Here is a 21,575-nt window from a genome sequence, read left to right on the forward strand (position 1 = left end):
CAGTCAACCTTAGTATCAGCCCCCTGGTATTATCCACATACAACACAAGGATAATTTGCCTCCTAGAGTGCAGAAACCTCAGGATATACCCACAGAGGGAGAGCAAATAAGCTTGGCTTCAATACCTGCAGTAAAAAGCTCCAACCAAAGATGTTCTGTGCTAGCAACCATAGAAGAAGAATGCATAAAGTCTGTTGAAAAAGTATAATTTGCTCTTGGAGTGGCATACAAAAGATGAACAGCTTAAATCTGTAATGATACAATGGGCAAAAGACTTGGGAAATAATATAGAAATTGCAGATTGAGAGAGGCTATGGAAAACAGTACCGGAATTCACAGCATGTTGTCCACTGAAAGAAAATTATATGAAAATGATGTGTGGGTGGTATCTGACACCTGACAAGTTAGCAAAAATGTACAGAACAAGTTCAAATATTTGCTGGAAATGTAAAGAAAATGAAGGTACATTTTAACATAAAGTAACTAAAGTAAAGTAAACTAAAGTACCGGTAACTAACAATTTCTGAGAGATGGTATATAATGAAATGAAAAAAATGTTTAAAATAACTTTTGTTAAAAAACCAGAAGCTTTTTTTTACTAGGAATTATAGGTACTGAGATACCAAGGGACCATAAAAGATTGTTTATGTATGTGACAACAGCTGCACAGATGCTACTAGCCCAGAGATGGAAGGAAGAAACTACCCCAACCAGAAAAAAATGGCAAACCAAGTTGATGGACTATGCTGAAATGGCAAAATTAACTGGGAAGCTCAGAAATCAAGAAGTCAAGAACTTGAATAAAGAACGGGGAAAGTTTACAATTTGTTTACGGGACCACTGTAAGCAGGTTAAAACATTAGCAGGATTTTAACCACACTTGTAAAGTAATGAAAAGTATGGATAATTTAGAAGGATTAAAAATTTGGATAAATATTGATAAGGTAAAGGTAAAGGGACCCCTGACCATTAGGTCCAGTCGTGGCTGACTCTGGGGTTGCGGCGCTCATCTCGCTTTACTGGCTGAGGGAGCCGGCGTACAGCTTCCGGGTCATGTGGCCAGCATGACTAAGCCACTTCTGGCAAACCAGAGCAGCGCATGGAAACGCCGTTTACCTTCCCGCCGGAGCAGTACCTATTGATCTACTTGCACTTTGATGTGCTTTCGAACTGCTAGGTTGGCAGGAGCAGGGACCGAGCAACGGGAGCTCACCCCGTTGCGGGGATTTGAACCGCCGACCTTCTGATCGGCAAGTCCTAGGCTCTGTGGTTTAACCCACAGCACCACCTGTGTCCCAAATATTGATATGCAGTTGTAAATAATACTGTTAGGACCCATGGAAGGGATGGGGGGAAGTCAGGAGATTCAGAGTAATCTCGATATTTGGATAGGGAATTGTTTTCTTGTTCTATGTTTATACTTTTTAAAACCAAATAAAAAAATTGTATTGAAGTGCTATACGTTCAGCCTCCTTGGACTTCGGCTCCTCCCTCTCCTCTGCTTTCCTTCAATCTCCAAAGACATAGATGGGTGGAAAGAAGCTTGGCTTAATGAGATGACATTATTAGCAATTAATGGGTGTAACAGGCAACCTGTTTAAACCAATGGGAGGAGTTACATGGGTTTTTAATGAACGTAAGTTATAGTAAACGTTTGTATATAATTTATTTATTTTTCTGTTACAAGTTTATTTGAAACATGACAACTGTGACACTTTTTCCAGAGGGGCGTCCTAGTGGCACCTTGTCAAACAAGGATGTCTTATAGAGCTTCTCCAGATAAGGTAAAGTAAAGGGACCCCTGACCATTAGGTCCAGTTGTGACCGACTCTGGGGTTGCGGCGCTCATCTCGCTCTATAGGCCGAGGGAGCTGGCGTTGGTCCGCAGACAGCTTCCGGGTCATGTGGCCAGAATGACCAAGGCGCTTCTGGCGAAACCAGAGCAGCGCATGGAAACGCCGTTTACCTTCCTGCCAGAGCGGTACCTATTTATCTACTTGGACTTTGATGTGCTTTTGAACTGCTAGGTTGGCAGGAGCAGGGACCGAGCAACGGGAGCTCACCCCATCGTGGGGATTTGAACCGCCGACCTTCTGATTGGCAAGTCCTAGGCTCTGTGGTTTAACCCACAGCGCCACCCGCATCCCATGCTTCTCCAGATAGTGTACAGCAATTAAAATGTACACAGTGTATAATTGCTTTCCTAAAGCATATTTGTAGTGACAATATTTTCCCTAGGCACCTTTGGTTTTCTTCTTCCAGCTGAGACGTGCGCATATGGGTGAATTAGAGGGGAGTGCTTTCAGTCAATACTTCAAAAAGCCATCTGTCAAACAATAAAACTTACAAAAATGTGCTTCTCATCTAAAACTCTTCCACGAGAAAGGTTTTGTCTTGGAAGCAGTTTGTCCTTAGCTTCGGGGCATGAAACCAAGAACAAAGACATGTGCAGTCTTCAGAAACCTTGAACTGATGGCAATAACGTAAGGTTCTCTAAAATCTTGTTTTATCTGTTCGGCACCACAATTTTAATAGGGTTTTTTTTTTATTAATTCTCATGAAACAGTGAAAACGTTTCAAACAAGGACAAGATGCATTCGGCTCATCTAGTCTAAAGGTTGCAATCAGCCTTGGACCAAAGGGACCTAACTTCTGGCATAAATAGCAGCAAGCACTCTGGTTTCTTCCTTTTCTGTGGCAGAACAGCTCAGCTGCGAGAACAAGCAAGGACTCTCAACTTTCCAGGGCTTCACAGGAAACACCACCCAGTAAGTGTGAAATATTTGTAAGTATTACTAATGTACATTCCTGCTATCTTAGCTGCTGTTTTTAATTCTGTCCAATTCTTAAAGTAAAGAAGTTTTTAAAAATAATGTTAAAAGTTATTGTTTAAAACAATCATAGTTTGGTGTTTTATTATCAAATACCTTGTAAAATGTGCCCTAATTTCTACATCGTGGGACCTAGCAGCTAGATTATGCCTTAAATTTGCATGTACTAACTCCAACCCACAGTGTTGTGTGCCAAGAAGCAGTTTTTAAACTCTATTTTCAAGGGAAGTATGTCTCTGGGCAAAATGACATGCAACTTAATATTTTAAAACATATATACCATACGCACCGAAACAATTGCTAACATAATTGGGCCAAGATGTGATTCCAATAAGACTGAAAAGGCAAAACTGTAAACGGATCTTGAAAAAACACGTCACCAGAAACATGTTTCATTTTCCAATCGGAAACATTTGTTTGGGGTACTATTACAACTTCAGCTTATTTGAAAGTCTTACGATTCTTAAATGCAGCAGAGTTTTTGGCAGTTGACTTCCTGCATGCTCAGAGTCTAACTGTATCAAGCTTTCATTTATTTAACCCACAGAGACGAACGTGGAGGGTTTTCCGCACGGGCGAGGAAATGGAAAACTTGACGGCTGTCTCCAGCTCCTATAGAATCATCATAGCATTGCTCTTCACTGTTCTGAGCTTTGTTAATTGTTTGCCTCTTGAGGAAGACTCTGTCTGCACAGCAGAAGAACTTGCAAGGTACACCATTGTTTTCACAGGAAAGTGGAGCCAAGCATCGTTCCCTAAGCAGTACCCTCTGTACAGGCCTCCAGCACAATGGTCGTCACTTCTGGGTAAGTCAAGCTCGTGCAGTTACTAAAGGCAAGCTAACTCTCTAAAAACCGTACCATCTTTTCTTAATTAATTTATTTATTTTGTAATCAAGTTACGTCTAAGTTCCTATGACTGAGAGACCCAAACGTGCACTCTCAGCATGCTCCGTGTTATACAATGTAGGGCTGGTTTCTCCGGCTAGCTTCTGTTTCCAATTTTGCTGCAGCTAAAGTAAACAACATACCTTACTTCTTTAAACATAGCTTGTTCCACTTCAGAAAGCGAGGAGAAGGAACAGAATACAGTATATTATTAAGCAAATCTAAACCAGACTCCTGCCTGCTGCAATGTCTTCCCTTCCACAGGAGCTGCCCATAACTCAGACTATAACATGTGGAAAATGAACGAGTTTGCCAGCAACGGGATGCGTGACTTTGCCGAAAGAGGTGAACCCTGGGCATTAATGAAGGAAATAGAAGCAGCTGGGGAAAAAATCCAAAGCATTCACGGAATATTCTCCGCTCCTGCCATTGCCACTGGCACGGGGCAAACGGCCGCAGACCTGGAGGTCCACCCTCGACACCCGCTGGTAAGTAGGGAAAATGCTCATTGGCCTATTTTTTGGTAAAAAGATAAATTTAAAAATAGAGCCATCACCTGATTAAAGAAATGGAAGTCGGTTACTTAAAACAAGTGTGTTATTCAATCAGTTGCTTTCCACCCAAAATTGCATGCAATTAAAACAATAAGCGGGCATCCTTCAATTTTAGATGTGTACGTCACAGAAAGCACCTTTGAGGAGAGGCATGTCGTTGTGTGGCTGTCCGCAGGGGGAATGCCTTTTTTAAGATGGTTCCTGCCACCTTCATGTGTTTTTTAAAAAATATAAGTAGTTATGAAATATACGCGGAGTTGAGTGTGGATTTCATGCTCTATATTCAGCTCATAGTGGGGAGGAGGAAAATGAAAGTTCCCCCAAACTGCTTTATATACATTATTTACACAATGGGCTGCACATGATTGGCTAATTCCGGAATTCTCCTGTAGGCCAATCAGGTTGTGGATTCACTTCCATCTGGAGCTGGATTGGGTGGCTCCTGCAGACCAATCATACTGCTGCATTGTTCTAGGACCAATCAGACTGCTGCATTCTGAATCCTATTGTTCTAGGACCAGTCAAACTGCTGCATTCTGGACCCTATTGTTCTAGGACCAATCAGACTGCTACATTCTGAATCCTATTGTTCTAGGACCAATCAGACTGCTGCATTTTGGATCCTATTGTTCTAGGACCAATCAGACTGCTGCATTTTGGATCCTATTAATTGGGGTGTCAACAGCCCGTGCAGAGCTTGTGTGATGCCCGGGGCAAGAGTCTTGTTAGAATAAAGTTATAAACTCAAACAAAAAAAGCAGCCTGCTTGGTCACATAAGAGCAAGGTAGCTCAGATAAACCAGTTTGTTGCACCAGTCATGTGGCTCCGACAGCCCAGGACATGCGCCACTGTGGTGGCGGCAGCGCCTAATCAGATCCTAAACTGCTAGTACGCAGTAACGCAGGTCCAGATTTTACTATCAAAGTCTTGCAGCACATAAAGTCCCCAGTCAGCTGGGAGGTACGGGTCCAGTGGAAGACTGAAAGTGCAACCAGATTGGTCATGCTAGGCATAGAGCCTTGGGGTGGCGCTGTGGTCTAAACCACTGAGCCTCTTGGGCTTTCCGATCGGAAGGTTGGTGGCTCGAATCCCCATGACGGGGTGAACTCCTGTTGCTCTGTTCTAGCTCCTGCCAACCTAGCAGTCTGAAAGCACACCAGTGCAAGTAGATGAATAGGTACCGCTGCGGCGGGCATTTCCATGCGCTCTGGTTTCTATCACTGTGTCCCGTTGCTCCAGAAGCGGTTTAGTCCTGCTGGCCACATGACCCAGAATGCTATCTGTGGACAAATGCCGGCTCCCTCGGCCTGAAAGCCAGATGAGTGCCACAACCCCATAGTCGCATTTGCCTGGATTTAACTGTCCGGGGGTCCTTTACCTTCACCTTTTTTTACCTTGGGGGTGCCGCAACTACGACCACCTCTGACAGGGTGCTCTTGGCATGACAGCCTAAGTTTGGCAGGTCGCTGGCAGGGCCCCCCCAACCAACTTAGCCCTCCAAGGCCTATCACAAATGTATCCAGCTGCCCCCCTCCCCCTGCATAGGCCTGAGGGTCAATTGAGCCATCTAACTGATTTGTCAATCAAAGGTTGCAGCTCTTGGAAGCATGGGTGGAACTGCGTGAGCAGATGCCACCTTCCTCTTTTCACCCACTGCAGATTTTGAGGGTGGAGCAGAGACTGCCAGGGGGAGGAGAGGAAGGAAATGTCCCATTGCATTAGAAGTCTGCTCTACTCTTGCACAAATAGATTTGTACACAGCCCAATATGCGCATGACTGAAACTATTTGAAGAAGAGTCTCTTATATAAGCACCGCAGAGTTTAATATATTTTGCTCAAGAGGCCGCCAAGTGTGATGTGGGAAAGGGCCGTATTGTGCGATAATAAATAAAAATAAATAAAGTAGATTATTTCTAAAACAGGATTACGACAGACCCTCCAAGTGTCCCTGTTTTTCAGTGACAGTCCTGGATTTACAGAAGGCGTCCTGGGTTCTGATATGATCCCAGAATGTCCCGCTTTTCCTTTTCCCTATTTTCATCAGAGAAATGTTGGGGGTATGGAGTTCTGCGACTCCTGAGCCAAGGAGATGCAACCTTTAGAAGCCTGTATCGGGATTTTTTAAAATGTTTAATGGGTGGCATATAAATAATCAACTTTTTATGATTATTGAATAGGACATCCCTATTTCCATTGGAGAAACTTTGGAGGATATGTTATGATATTACTGTTACACTGGTTTATTTACATGTGAAGTTGTGGTGCAATAATCTAAGGAGGCCTAATCTAACGTGCTTAATTCGGGTTCTGAAGTAAGCCTTTTCTCTTTTTTTTTAATTGCTAGGTGTCCATTGCGGTGCGAATTGTGCCCAGCCCTGACTGGTTCGTGGGCATTGACAGTTTAAATCTGTGTGAAAAAGACCACTGGAAACAGAAAGTATCTTTGGACCTTTTCCCGTATGATGCTGGCACTGACAGCGGCTTCACGTTTTCCTCCCCCAATTTTGCCACTATCCCACAGGATCCTGTCACAGAGGTAAGTTTCTAAGACGTGCCTTGACTGGTCAAACACACAATTCCATTCAACATTAGTGTGATCATTATTTTATATCACAGCCGTAATTGTGATGGTAGCATAGGGACACGGGTGGCGCTGTGGGTTAAACCACAGAGCCTAGGGCTTGCCAATCAGAAGGTTGGCTGTTCAAATCCCCGCAACGGGGTGAGCTCCCGTTGTTTGGTCCCTGCTCCTGCCCACCTAGCTGTTCGAAAGCATGTCAAAGTACAAGTAGATAGATAGGTACCACTCCGGCGGGAAGGTAAACAGCATTTCCGTGTGCTGCTCTGGTTCGCCAGAAGCGGCTTAGTCATGCTGGCCACATAACCCGGAAGGACATGCTGTGCCATAACTTTATTATTCCACATTTCAGCTGAACCATGCTCTGCTGTATTGTTTTGTAGTGGGGACGTTCCGTCAAAGAAGTGTGAAGCGACCCAATCAAAATTATTGTTTAATTGATTAATCTACATTAATCAATTCTACTTACTCAATTAATTCAACTTAGTTACGTAATAATGAATTCTAGCGAAAAGAAAGCTAATATGGAAATTAAATTTGCTGGCATTATTTGACTGTTGGCTTATATTTTGAAAAATTATTTATATAGAAACCTTAACGTTTAATGATACAGGGACTCTGCTTTTCATCCAATTATTTTTCTATAAGACCTTGATGGTGTAATCAGGGGTGTCTCCCCGCCCCCCTCCCCGCCTTCCCAGTTCCATCTTTTCCATTATAGATGCATCGTAATAAAATTTTAAAATCCCCAAAACACACAAGAGCAGATTTGACTTAAGCCAGGGAGGTTGGGATCATGGCTGTTTCCTCTGTCCCTCAGTCTCTACGTTGTCTATATTTTGGGCAGGTTCTGCATGTGTTGTAGAGGGAAGTGTGGGGCAGATGGGGCTCATCAACAGGGGAAGGTAACTCATTTGGGAGAGGGAAAACTCTAGTTCTAAACCTCCGCTGCCTTAAGAGATATCTTTGGGATGTTGTCATGTGGGCGGCTCAGGATCTCCATACACACTGCTCAGGAAGTGACCTGGCAGGTCACTTTGGCGCACTAATCCAGCAAACACAATGCAGGAGGGAGCAGTTATGAGTTACTGCTGGTCTCTGCAGCCACAGCAAGTGCTGTGAATCTCAGTGGTTCGACTTCACCCCCACAGGCGCACTCCATTGTCTCTCGAGACAGACGGATGCCAACGACAACAAGAGACGTTCATTGGACATCTGTTTAGAGGTCAAATCACATAAGCCTCTTTCACAAGAGCACTACCTCCTGATTTTAAGAGTTAGCAATTGAGGGCATCAAGCGATGCACACAACTCTGTGTATGTAGGCTCCCAGTCAAATGTGATGTCATAAAGTATGGGTTTTTTTTAGTTACAGATAGGTAGCCGTGTTGGTCTGCCATAGTCAAAACAAAAAAAATTCCTTCCAGTAGCACCTTAAAGACCAACTAAGTTAGTTCTTGGTATGAGCTTTCGTGTGCATGCACACTTCTTCAGATATCTGATATGGGTTCTTCAGATATGGGTTTTTTTGTGACTCCAGAACAAGTTGATCACTATCCCAACTCTCAAACCCAGTGCATATTCTGCAGTTGGCACCTTGTCTGCTGACAGCTAAGTTGCAGCAGTTCTTGTTGTTGTTGTTTAGTCATTTAGTCGTGTCCGACTCTTCGTGACCCCCTGGACCAGAGCATGCCAGGCACTCCTGTCTTCCACTGCCTCCCGCAGTTTGGTCAAACTCATGCTGGTAGCTTTGAGAACACTGTCCAACCATCTTGTCCTCTGTCGTCCCCTTCTCCTTGTGCCCTCCATCTTTCCCAATATCAGGGTCTTTTCCAGGGAGTCTTCTCTTCTCATGAGGTGGCCAAAGTATTGGAGCCTCAGCTTCAGGATCTGTCCTTCCAGTGAGCACTCAGGGCTGATTTCCTTAAGAATGGATTGGTTTGATCTTCTTGCAGTCCATGGGACTCTCAAGAGTCTCCTCCAACACCAGAATTCAAAAGCATCAATTCTTTGGCGATCAGCCTTCTTCATGGTCCAGCTCTCACTTCCATACATCTCTACTGGGAAAACCATAGCTCTAACTATACAGACCTTTGTTGGCAAGGGGATGTCTCTGCTTTTTAAGATGCTGTCTAGGTTTGTCATTGCTTTTCTCCCAAGAAGCAGGCATCGTTTAATTTCGTGGCTGCTGTCACCATCTGCAGTGATCATGGAGCCCAAGAAAGTAAAATCTCTCACTGCCTCCATTTCTTCCCCTTCTATTTCCCAAGAGGTGATGGGACCAGTGGCCATGATCTTCATTTTTTTGATGTTGAGCTTCAAACCATATTTTGCACTCTCCTCTTTCACCCTCATTAAAAGGTTCTTTAATTCCTCCTCACTTTCTGAGTTAGCAATCGAGGGCATCAAGCGATGCACACAACTCTGTGTATTTGGGCTCCCAGTCAAATGTGATGTCATAAAGTATGGGGTTTTTTTGTGACTCCAGAGCAAGTTGATCACTATCCTAACTCTCAAACCCAGTGCATATTCTGCAGTTGGCACCTTGTCTGCTGATAGCTAAGTTGCGGCAGTTCTTACTCCTTGCCAAGATCCCAAATCTGGTGTTTCAGACCACACTGGTCTTTGTTTTTACAAACCTATGGATTATAGCCGCCCTTCTAAACCCCTTTGCAGTTATCTGAATCCTTTTGCATCTTGCTGTCTAAAACTGCCTAGTATCTCTTTGGAGAGCATGCTATGCTGCTTACGATCAATAATCTCTCTTCCTGTCCCTACCAAATTCTACCCCTCTTTTCACATTTCTCTAATGCTGTTTTTAAAAGAGCATTCCAGAGGCAAGAGCTTTTTTGCCGCAACAAATAGGTGCAATTAATTTTTTTTCTTTCTACATAGTGCTCCCTGCCATGCACAGAGGTCTGCACATTGATACCAGTTTTTAGGGAAACAGCAAAATTTCACATCTAAAGCCATTCTTAGGCTGTAACATGCAACCCATCCATAGGATACAATGTGAGGGGGAGCTTTATTGGTGTTTTTGAATTATTAAAATTCATGGCACTTCCCCCCCCAAAAAAATTCAATTTGTTTATGTAGGTGTGAACCCTTTACTAATGGCCTTGGAATGCACATACTTAATAGTGTTTTTCTTAGCACTTTTGCCTTCTTGAAAAACCTTCAACTGCTGACTGGCCTCCTACAGGTGAGAAACGAACCATGTTACAGCATGGTTTGTTGCTCAGACAAACCATAATCAATAAGTCAAGAATTTACTTTAACTACAGATCATGGTTTGTACAGAGTGTAACAAACCATGATCTCCAGTTCAGACAGAATACTAAGCATGGTTTGTTTCACTTGTACTCTAACAGGCAGGAACAGAGTGGTTAAGATTGACATTAATATGGTTTACTGTGATGTGTGAACAAGGCCACTCAGACATTGCCCTACTATGGGAAAGAAGCAGGCAACTTTGTCAATAGCTGCCGGCTAATTCGGAGAAGGTGTAACCTCAGGTACAGCTTTGCTATTGGTTAAAAACTGTTTTATATATTTATTGAAACACTTTCACAAAGCTTCACACACACATTGCACCAAGCAACAAAAAACAATCGTAAAACCACAATAAAACCACTAGGGCTGTGTAGACATCCCTGATCTGATTTATAACCCTGATTTGTAAATCTGGATTGGGCCAGATTTCGTCCAGACCAGATTCAGCCAATCCCAGAACTGAACCCAGCTTGTGATCCAGAAATGACAGATTCCCCAGAAATCTTATTGCAAAACAAGAGCTTTCTTGTTTCTTCACATAGAGCAGTGATGGCCAAACCTGGCCCTCCAGCTGTTTTGGGACTACAGTTCCCATCATCCCTGACCACTGGTCCTGTTAGCTAGGGATGATGGGAGTTGTAGTCCCAAAACAGCTGGAGGGCCAGGTTTGGCCACCACTGACATAGAGGCATGAATTGTGGAGCTGTGTTTGCTGCAACAGAGGCACAGATGAATAGCTGTAGGGCATAGCTGTCAACTTACAGATTTGAAAATAAGGGAGCAGCAGCCAAAATAAGGGACCTGCAGCCTCACCTGTTCCAGGCACTCCAGTCTTCCTGTCCTCCTACAGTCTGGTCAAACTCATGCTGGTAGCTTCGAGAACACTGTCCAACCAACTTTGTAACCAGAGATTCAACTGAATAGAATCTGAATCACATGCTTCACAAGGCCTATGCAGCCTCAACTTAAGATGGCTCCCCGGCCTGGCTTTGCACTGCAAAGTTTGCAGCAGCATGTGCAACAAAATGGCATCCAGCATTCAAAAAACCCCTCAGCTTGCATTAACTAGCCACACACAAGGCATGCAAGCTTCACCCCCCCCAGTCGTTCTTAGACTTCTTATTGGGTGAGCAACACAGCCAAGCAACACAGTTGGAGTCTCCCTCCTCCCTGGCGGGCAGAGAGGGAGGGAGAGGAGCTGTTTCCTTTGAAATTTAAGGGACATCATTTAAGGGACATTTAAGGGACATCCATCAATAAGGGACAGCAGCGGGACATGGCACTGGAATAAGGGACTGTCCCTTCAAATAAGGGACACTTGACAGCTATGGCTGTAGGGGGTTGCATTCTAGCTCCTACGACTGCTCCCCGCCCTCTGCTTTTGATAGTTCTGGATTACCCTGGGTGGATCTGCCACAGGGCCATCCTGGGCTCCTGCTATCCACACTGGTACAGTTCCTGGTTCAGTTCAAATTGGTACAATTTGGTTCACTGGCATTTGTTGGCATGTTGAGATTGTGGGCATCTGTCTGTCTCGGGAGACAATGAAAGGGTGCACCTTTGGGGGTGACGTCAACTAGCTGGAGACTCTGAACTCCAAGCACCCACTGAAGTAGGTGGACAGTGGTGGGTCAGCACTGTGTTGACCAGGGTCTGCCTGGCTTAACGAGGGCAGTAGCTGAACAGTGAAACACAATCATCTCTCTCACTGATGGAAGGCAACCTGTAGTGCTCATCTCTTACGCCAATCAAGTTGAGCTTAAGGTAAAGGGACCCCTGACCATTAGGTCCAGTCGTGACCGACTCTGGGGTTGCGGCGCTCATCTCGCTTTATTGGCCGAGGGAGCCAGCGTAGAGCTTCCGTGTCATGTGGCCAGCATGACTAAGCCACTTCTGGCGAACCAGAGCAGCGCACGGAAACGCCGTTTAGCTTCCCACCGGAGTGGTACCTATTTATCTACTTGCACTTTGACGTGCTTTTGAACTGCTAGGTTGGCAGGAGCTGGGACCGAGCAACTTGTCCCAAGACTTGAGGAATGAGATTATTACCTCTCTTTTATTGTCCATTCCAGGTCACCCAACCACTGCCACAGTGTCCTTTCTCTTTGCATATCAAGATGAGCAGGTGACAGCAAAGGTTGCAAGGTTTTTAGCCGGGGCAATCAGAATAAGATCCACCATTTGACTAGTGATTCAAAACCCCAAAATGTATTTTATATAATTGACTTTTTATTTCTATCCTTTGTATATCGTAACTTTGTTTTATTGCTATGGCTGATGGCTGACGCAAATAAAGATTCATTCATTCATTCATTCATTCATTGGGGCACAAGCCTGGGCAGTGAGCATGGAGGTTGTTAAGTTGTGGGTGAACATATCAGACGACACAGCGATTCTTCAAACAACTCTTGTTTATTCACAGGCCAGAACAGAACTGAACTGAAGGGTTCAGTCAGCCTGCTTATATAGAGCTCCAGTACAACGTAACTGTAACAATTTTCTAAAACTATCCAATCACTGAATGTCACTTTCGATCCCTTATTTGCATAACTATCTACAGTATCCCCCTTGCTGGCCCAGGGTGAGAACTTCAGTACATAACAGAGGTTTTGGGCTCCCCAAACCACAAGACTGGCATATATCTGGCCAGAGCCAGTGCACTCTCCTATTCTATACTGAGAGCTATACTAATAGTTCTCTCACTGCTTGTATTTATGCAGCCCAAACGTGCCATCTATTCACCAGCAGATTTGATGGAACCCCAAGATTTGTAAAAGATCAAAAAGAAACCTTTAGGGGAAAATGAGAACTGAGCGTGTTCAATGGGTGCAGATCTATGATGGATGGTGATGGGACAGAAAATGGAAGTGGTGGAACCCTGCACAGGAGCAACCCACGCTGCAACATTTTGCTGCAGATTCCCTTTGTAAATTGGTATCTTTTGTATATGTGTTTCAATTCACAGATCACTTCTTCCTCTCCAAGTCACCCAGCAAACTCGTTTTATTACCCCAAGCTTAAAAAATTGCCACCTATCGCTCGAGTAACCATGATAAAAGTGAAAAGAGGCAAACTAGGATTTCCTCCTGCTCAGCCCAATGTGACTTCAATCAGGAATGAAATTGATGATTCTGTTTCAGGTAAGTGTTTAACACTTTGATAACGTGGACTGTTTTGGTGTAGTGGTTAAGAGCGGTGGACTCGTAATCTGGTGAACCGGGTTCGATTCTTCGCTCCTCCACATGCAGCTGCTGGGTGACCTTGGGCCAGTCACACTTCTCTGAAGTCTCTCAGCCCCACTCACCTCACAGAGTGTTTGTTGTGGGGGAGGAAGGGAAAGGATAATGTTAGCTGCTTTGAGACTCCTTCGGGTAGTGATAAAGCGGGATATCAAATCCAAACTCTTCTTCTTATAAGTATGTATGTAATGTGAAAAAAATGAATGCACAGGGAGATCATATGGAGAAATGGCAAAAATAGATTTATATAGATAATCCTTGTGGGATAATTAATAAAAGCATTGGCTGGATCCCTAGATCCAAAGTGCAAGGCTAAACATAAAGGTAAAGGTAAAGGGACCCCTGACCATTAGGTCCAGTGATGGCCGACTCTGGGGTTGTGGCACTCATCTTGCTTTACTGGCCAAGGGAGCCGGCGTACAGCTCCTGGGTCATGTGGCCAGCATGACTAAGCCGCTTCTGGCGAACCAGAGCAGCACACGGAAACGCCGTTTAGCTTCCCGCCGGAACGGTACCTATTTATCTACTTGGCATGCTTTCGAACTGTTAGGTTGGCAGGAGCAGAGACCGAGCAACGGGAGCTCACCTCGTTGTGGGGATTAGAACCGCCAACCTTCTGATAGGCAAGTCCTAGGCTCTGTGGTTTAACCACAGCACCACCCACGTCCCTTAAGGCTAAACATACTCTCCAGCAAAAAAAGAGCCCCCAACAGACTTTAAAAACACAGAATCATGCAGCAAAGTTAAGCAATGGAATAATAGACCTTTTAAATATTCTGTTCTAGCTGCTTATTATGCTTCCCCTTTCTATCCCTCTCACAATGAACAGACCATACCATTAGTAAGTTTGAATGCTTTACTTACAAACACTGAAGGTCAGAAGGTCAGATTCATGTGTTATTCCATGCAGTGGCGGGTTGGCAGAAATCTTGGGGTACAAAATATAGTGAAATAGCTCTAAGTACGTGGTCTGAGCTTGTAGTGAGCTATCTTGGTGAGTTCACATGGTGAAAAAAGAACAAAGAAAGGAGGGGACTTAACTTCCTTCCAGTGAGGGATGTTACCCAGCTGAGCCTAGGAATGCAATTTTGTGGCCTTAACCCCTTCATGCATTAACCAGCCCTCAGCTTGCTAGTTATGCTTGACTACAGTTTCCCACACAATTTCCCTTCTGCAAGTGGTAGTGAAGTTTACTTCCAAAGGAGTACAGTGGTACCTTGGGTCTCAAACTTAATCTGGAAGTCCGTTCCAAAACCAAAGCGTTCCAAAACCAAGGCACACTTTCTCAAAGATAATGCAAAACGAATTAATCCAGGCTTTTAAAAACAACCCCTAAAACAGTAATTTAACATGAATTTTACTATCTTAACAAAACCATTGAGCCATAAAATGGAAGCACTAATCAATGTACTGTGCTATAAAATAAATAAGACTGTATTGTAGATGATAAAAAATAAAATTATTATTTTTTCCTTACCTGCACTGATAGTCAATGTTTGGATGGGGGGCTTTTATCCACTTCCGCAGTCACACAGTCAATCTATCAATAGCTGCATAGCTGTCAACTTTTCCCTTTTCTTGCGAGGAATCCTATTCGGAATAAGGAAATTTCCCTTAAAAAAAAGGAAAACGTTGACAGCTATGGTAGCTGAACTGGGTTCCACAGTCACAAAAAACAAATTAACCAAAAAAGCCTCAAAAGCCAAAATGCAAAATAAATAGCAATAACAAAAGCACCAAACTTAATCCGTTTGACTTCTGAAATGTTCAGAAACCAAGGTTCTGATTGGTGCGGGTGTTCCAGAAACAATAGCCAACAACTGCATCGGATGTTCGGCTTCCGAAAAATGTTCGAAAACTGGAACACTTCTAGGTTTCTGGCGTTTGAGTACCCAGGCGTTTGAGAACCAAGGCATTTGAGAACCAAGGTACCACTGTACTGGCTAGAGTGGAATTTCATCAGGCAGATCACATGAAGTCCTTTATGCTGATGCCACACATCTGCTGGCAGATTGCTGCCACTGCCCGCTGGACATTCATATGACCAGCCACAACAAAGCTGATTTTAAAAAGCTGCAGGTTGTGCAATGGTACCACAGGCATGTGGAAGGATGGCTTTTCTGCAACCAGCCCTCACCGAGTGTGTTAAATTATTTGACTAGATGAAAGAGTGACCATTAGTGCCTCTGCTTTACTTTGGTTAAAAACTGTGCAGACTACTGCTTCATTCATACCTTAGGGCAGAGGTCCTCTCACAAACACCCCTGGTCCATCTGAGAAGTTTCTTTTACCTTCAGCTAGTAAGTGTTTGGGGATGCATAAACCACAGAGCTTAGGGCTTGCCGATCAGAAGGTCGGCGGTTCGAATCTGCGCGAAAGGATGAGCTCCCATTGCTCAGATCCTGCTCCTGCCAACCTAGCAGTTCAAAAGCATGTCAAAGTAGATAAATAGGTACCACTCTGCAATAAATAGTGGTAGATAAATAGGTACCACTGTTGGATAAATAAATAAATAGATAAATAGGTACCACTGTTGCTTGGTCCCAGCTCCTGCCAACCTAGCAGTTCAAAAGCACGTCAAAGTGCAAGTAGATAAATAGGTACCACTCCAGCGAGAAGCTAAACGGTGTTTCCGTGCACTGCTCTGGTTTCGCCAGAAGCGGCTTAGGCATGCTGGCCACATGTCCTGGAAGCTGTATGCTGGCTCCCTTGGCCAGTAAAGCGAGATGAGCGCCACAAGCCGAGAGTCGTCCGTAACTGGACCTAACGGTCAGGGGTCCCTTTACTTTTTAGTAAGTGTTTAGTTAAGGTGCTTACAAATTCACCCACATGTTAAACAGCATGGAAATTGTAATCACCACCAAGGTGATTAGCATATTTTGCAACACGTCATGTACACTTTCCCTTGGACTTTCAGCCCCAGTGCTGCTTATGTTCAGTCAGAGTTAGCCAAAACTGGCATCATAATTTATCATTCCCATGCATTCTGGTGCTTGAGTGAACTTTCAAGGGCCTTAACTCTTTCCTTACACCAATGGTTGTTTGAGCCTAGGATTTCCATGCCTAGGAATTTCCTAAAAGGAAATTCAAGGCAATCATTTATGCATATTATACCTTTAGAAAGTGAAAGCATTTAGCACACATTCTCTTAGGAATCTTCATAGTTTGCCAAGTAGTTCATAACAGCAACAGCAACAGCAACAGCAACAGCAACAGCAACAGCAACAGCAACAGCAACAGCAACAGCAACAACAATTTATTATTTATACCCTGTCCATCTGGCTGGGTTTCCCCAGCCACTCTGGGAGGCTCCCAACAGAATATTAAAAATGCAATAAAACATCAAAACTTAAAAACTTCCCTCAACAGGGCTGCCTTCAGATGTCTTCTAAAAGTCAGATAGTTGTTAATTTCATTGACATCTGATAGGAGGGCATTCCACAGGGCGGGCGCCACTATCGAGAAGGCCCTCTGCCTGGTTCCCCGTAAGCTCACTTCTCGCAGGGAGGGAACTGCCAGAAGGCCCTCGGTGCTGGACCTCAGTGTGTGGGCTGAACGATAGGGGTGGAGACGCTCCTTCGGGTATACTAGGCTGAGTGTTATATGGTCTCGGCGGCCACTCCCAGTCACCAGTCTAGCTGCCGCATTCTGGATTAGTTGTATTTTCTGGGTCACCTTCAAAGGTAGCCCCACGTAGAGCGCATTGCAGTAGTCCAAGTGGGAAATAACCAGAGCATGCACCACTCTGGCGAGGCAGTCCACGGGCAGGTAGGGTCTCAGCCGGTGGTCCAGATGGAGCTGGTAGACAGCTGCCTTAGACACAGTATTGACCTGTGCCTCCATGGACAGCTGTGAGTCCAAAATGACTCTCAGGCTGCGTACCTGATCCTTCAGAGGCACAGTTACCCCGTTCAGCACCAGGGAATCCCCCACACCTGCCCACCCCCTGTCCCCCAAAACAGTACTTCTGTCTTGTCAGGATTCAACCTCAAAAAAACTTTCTGAGCCTACAATGTATTCCATTGTTGCTTAACTTTGAGAGTGAAGGAGAAGCTAAGATAGGAAGCCTGATGCAAACCTTGGACTATAGACCACTGCTATCAGAAACAGTGAACTGAGAGATCAAAAGAGATGTTAGAACAGATCACTAGAGCAGGGGTAGGCAATCTAAGGCCCGGGTGCCGGATCTGGCCCAATGACCTTCTAAATCCGGCCCATGGACGGTCCGGGAATCAGTATGTTTTTACATGAGTAGAATGTGTCCTTTTATTTAAAATGCATCTCTGGGTTATTTGTGGGGCATAGGAATTCGTTCATTCCCCCCCCCCCAATATAGTCCAGCCCGCCACATGGTCTGAGGGACGGTGGACCGGCTCTCTCTCTCCTCTCTCTCCATAGACAGACTATTTCATTCATATATATATATATATATATATATATATATATATATATATATGCAGGTTTTGGTGTCCTCGGGTGTCTTCCCGTGTAAAAGTTGGGGTGTCTAGGCGACGTTTCGACGAGTGTCGCCTAGACACCCCAACTTTTACACGGGAAGACACCCGAGGACACCAAAACCTGCATTCCTGTACCCGTGAAAATCTACGAAAGCAAATATATATATATATATATATATATCACGGGACGCAGGTGGCGCTGTGGGTAAAACCTCAGCGCCTAGGACTTGCCGATTTCATGGTCGGTGGTTCGAATCCACGCGGCGGGGTGCGCTCCCGTCGCTCGGTCCCAGTGCCTGCCAACCTAGCAGTTCGAAAGCACCCCCGAGTGCAAGTAGATAAATAGGGACCGCTTACCAGCGGGAAGGTAAACGGCGTTCCGTGTGCTGCGCTGGCTCACCAGATGCAGCTTGTCACGCTGGCCACGTGACCCGGAAGTGTCTGCGGACAGCGCTGGCTCCCGGCCTGAGATGAGCGCACAACCCTACAGTCTGTCAAGACTGGCCCCTACGGGCAGGGGTACCTTTACCTTTACTATATATAGCACAATTTTTATTAGTTTAAAAAGACTACCAGCTTTTAGTACAGTTCCATGCAGTAGCTTCAATACAGGTGTACAGTAACAGACAATCTCATAAAGTTGAGAAAGATTGCAGAGGAGGGTTGTGGTTTTTGTTTCTTTTGAAAGAGTAAGAAGAAAGCAAGATGAGCTGGGAATGTATCAAGTTGTTTAAATCACAGTTCTCCAGAGCTTTTGTTTTAGTTTAAACAAAACCTATGCAACCATACATTGTGACATTATGTTAGGGAAAATAGGGGGAAACACTATGGAAAACACTTGTTGCGAATTCTGACTGGAAAGACTATTTCATATATGTGGAAATTTCAGTTAGTTTAATACAAGTCACCAGATCTTGAATTTTATGGTCTTAGATATATGGTAATGTTCATAAGTGTACCAACCAAGCACGTACATAGATCAGCACAGGAAGACCGACCTGGAACCATTTTGATTCCTAAACTGAGCAAATGTTTTCTCTGCAAGGTCAAAGTGGGAAACCTCCCCATTGTCTCTTTCCTCACAAATCCTGTCTTAAGGGCACATTTAAGAAATGAACAGGGTGTGAGTCTATGACCTGGCCCAGGAACTAAGTATTTATCATTACAAAAGACTGGCAATCCAATCAATTAACCTGCCAGACAGGAGATAAACAAGGACAGGAGAAAAACAACATTCAAATTTCTGTTTTAAGACCGCCTTTTCTGTGATGTAGATATGATGTATCTGAGGGGTGGTCTTAGGTTACACCCCTTCTGTGATGTATGTATGATGTTTCTGGGGGTGGTCTTGATCTACAGGGTGGCAATTTCAAAAGTCCATATAAGGCCTTGCGCGCCATTGTTCTGGGTCCTCCTCCTCTCCTGCGAGTGAGGGGAGCACCCTGTTGCAACAGATCAATAAAGATCAAGCTTACTAGCTGCTTTGCTTCTCAATATTCTCTGGTTGGCCTCTGTTATTCTCTCCTACCAATAGGGAACCTATGTAAGGACTCTCTATGGGCTCTTGGATACCCCATAAGGGAAAAGGGCAATTTTTGTTTACAACAACATCATACCATAGCTGAGGAAAGCAGGAAGCTTCCATCGCCTTCTCCTGGCCTCGAGGGACAAGGATGGAGGCAGGATGCTTGATATTGTTCATGTAAACTTGGCTACTGGATCTGAAGCAGACGCCTATTGCTTTATCAATTTCCTGTATATTGCAGAAACTCCCCTGGATTGTGAGACATCGCTGTGGTCTTCTTGGGGCCTCTGTAGAGGCACGTGTGGACATTTAGGAACTAAAAGACGAACTCGGTATATACGCCTACAGCCGGCCAATAATGGAATACCCTGCCCAGAGCTGAATGAAGAAAAAGAATGCGACCCGGATAACTGCGTGTGAGGGGGACAATAATTTAGATAATTTAAATATAGGATACACTTGGTTAACACCACCTATTCCGGTTAATATTCCTTATTTTTCAGAATAGTTGTAATATTTTGTTGAAATGTTTTTGCTAAACTTGAGTTGCTAGATAGAAAACAGCCTTTTTATTATGGACTACTGCAGTGCCACCTGGTGGCAGAAACATTTCTCAAACGTATGTACATCAATTATCAGACATGCATATCTGTAAAAAACAAAAAAAGTAAAGGTCACTACCTTTAAGAATTAGAATGTGTTCTTTTGACATGTATTTATATTCACTGTACTCCTCTGAATTATTTTGCTGGGATTTTTGAGATTTATGGTGTGTTATTTGCAAACATATTTAATGCACACTTGAGAAAACAAAGCAAAAAACCAGACAGGAAAGGCAGAGAATAAAATACAAGACCAGTATCCTCGTTGGTGTACAAAATAAGAGGCGTGAATTTCTCAGGGATAAGAAGAATGCCCCGTGACAAAATAACTTGGCTAGCCATTATCACATGTTTATGTGTGGAGAGAGACAAATACTATGGTCTGAATGCCGCAACAAACCATAATTCTCTTGTTTGGCTGCTGGCTGGCATTGGTTTGCTAAATCGCCTAGCACCAGCCAACTCCTCCAAGCCATCACTGGACTGCCATTTTTATTCATTTCATTCATTTGGAAACCATACCTCATCAGGTAAGATCCTCAGGTGTTTTCAAGAATTACATTAAAGCATCGAAATAACACATCTCATATTAAGACCCTTTGAACTGTCAAACAACAATCTATACAACAGAACATCAACTGCTACATCAATTTCTAGGGCTCAATTCAGCAAACCCAACCCTAGAATCTCCAGACCCAATCTGACCCCCAAACCCAAATTGCAATCCGGAGGAGGGGGGAATCTTTGGAAATCCAACCGGCTTGTATTAGGAAACCCAAAATGGCTGCAGCTTCCTTGGTCCCCCCCCCCCCCACATGGGGACACGGGATTTGGAAGCAAACTGCTCTGGTGGGGTGCTTCTATCTTGCTCGCCACAGAAAACATCCTCCCAGTTGAGACATTGGTTGATGGACAAGAAAGCCTTTCCTGGACAACCTGAGGCAGATCCTGCCAAACAGGCCACAGGCTGACCAGAAGGCCAGGGGGTCGGAGGACAGCTCCTGGCACTCAGGGTTTTGGTGGTCTTTGGAAAGGACATGAGGAGCACTGCAAGCTGAGAAGTGGTGCCCTATTGCTCTCTGGCCAATAGGCCAATTTTTCCATCAATGGAGATTTCATTCTTTTGTTCTATCATATGCTCACGCAAGAGTTGGGTAGTGTTCCAGAATCCTACAAGAAAGAAAGCAAAATGAAGAGAAAGTGGGGGGTGGGGAAGAGAAGAGAAAAATAATCCAATAGGTTTGAGGTTAGGTTTACGTGTTAGGGTTAGATTTAAGCTTAGGGTTAGTTATGTGTTAGGTTTAAGGGGCTAGGGGATAGGCTTAGTGCTAGGGAATAGAGTTAGGGTTAGTGGTTAGGGTTATGTTCTTGGGTTAAGTGTAGGGTTGGGGCTTTGGATTAAGGTTTGTGGCTGGGGCTGAGGACTGTGGTTCATGTTAGGTTTAAGACTAGGTTTAGAGTTGGGGTTAGGGTCAGGATTATAGGTTGGGTTAGGGAACAGGCTAGCATGAGGATTTGGGGGTAGGTTTAGGGCATGGGCTGGCCCTGGCCCAATTGCCTTCTAAATCCGGCCTGCGGATGGTCCAGGAATCAGTGTGTTTTTACACGAGTAGAACGTGTGCTTTTAT

General features: G+C 44.4%; 1 protein-coding gene across 4 annotated transcripts in view; it reads left to right on the plus strand.

Moving 5' to 3' along the window:
* The first annotated feature begins 2,440 nt into the window (after positions 1-2,440).
* The window catches only part of SPON2 (spondin 2), a 594,586-nt gene continuing 575,451 nt past the window's right edge, over positions 2,441-21,575 (plus strand). For 2 of the 4 annotated variants that reach the window (XR_014168480.1, XR_014168481.1), the window contains exons 1-6: positions 2,441-2,768; positions 3,379-3,637; positions 3,983-4,206; positions 6,619-6,810; positions 13,090-13,264; positions 19,587-19,890. Coding sequence is in view for 1 of the 4 variants with exons in the window: in XM_081911861.1 (XP_081767987.1) it covers positions 3,415-3,637; positions 3,983-4,206; positions 6,619-6,810; positions 13,090-13,264; positions 19,587-19,765 (993 nt within the window). In the remaining 3 variants the exon portion in view is untranslated. Of the gene's footprint in view, positions 2,769-3,361; positions 3,638-3,982; positions 4,207-6,618; positions 6,811-13,089; positions 13,265-19,586; positions 20,042-21,575 lie in introns of those variants that run through there. The other 2 variants (XM_081911861.1, XR_014168482.1) reach the window with 2 other exon arrangements.

Source organism: Podarcis melisellensis (assembly GCF_964234715.1).
Source record: "Podarcis melisellensis genome assembly, chromosome: 5".
NCBI classification, from domain to species: Eukaryota; Metazoa; Chordata; class Lepidosauria; order Squamata; family Lacertidae; genus Podarcis; species Podarcis melisellensis.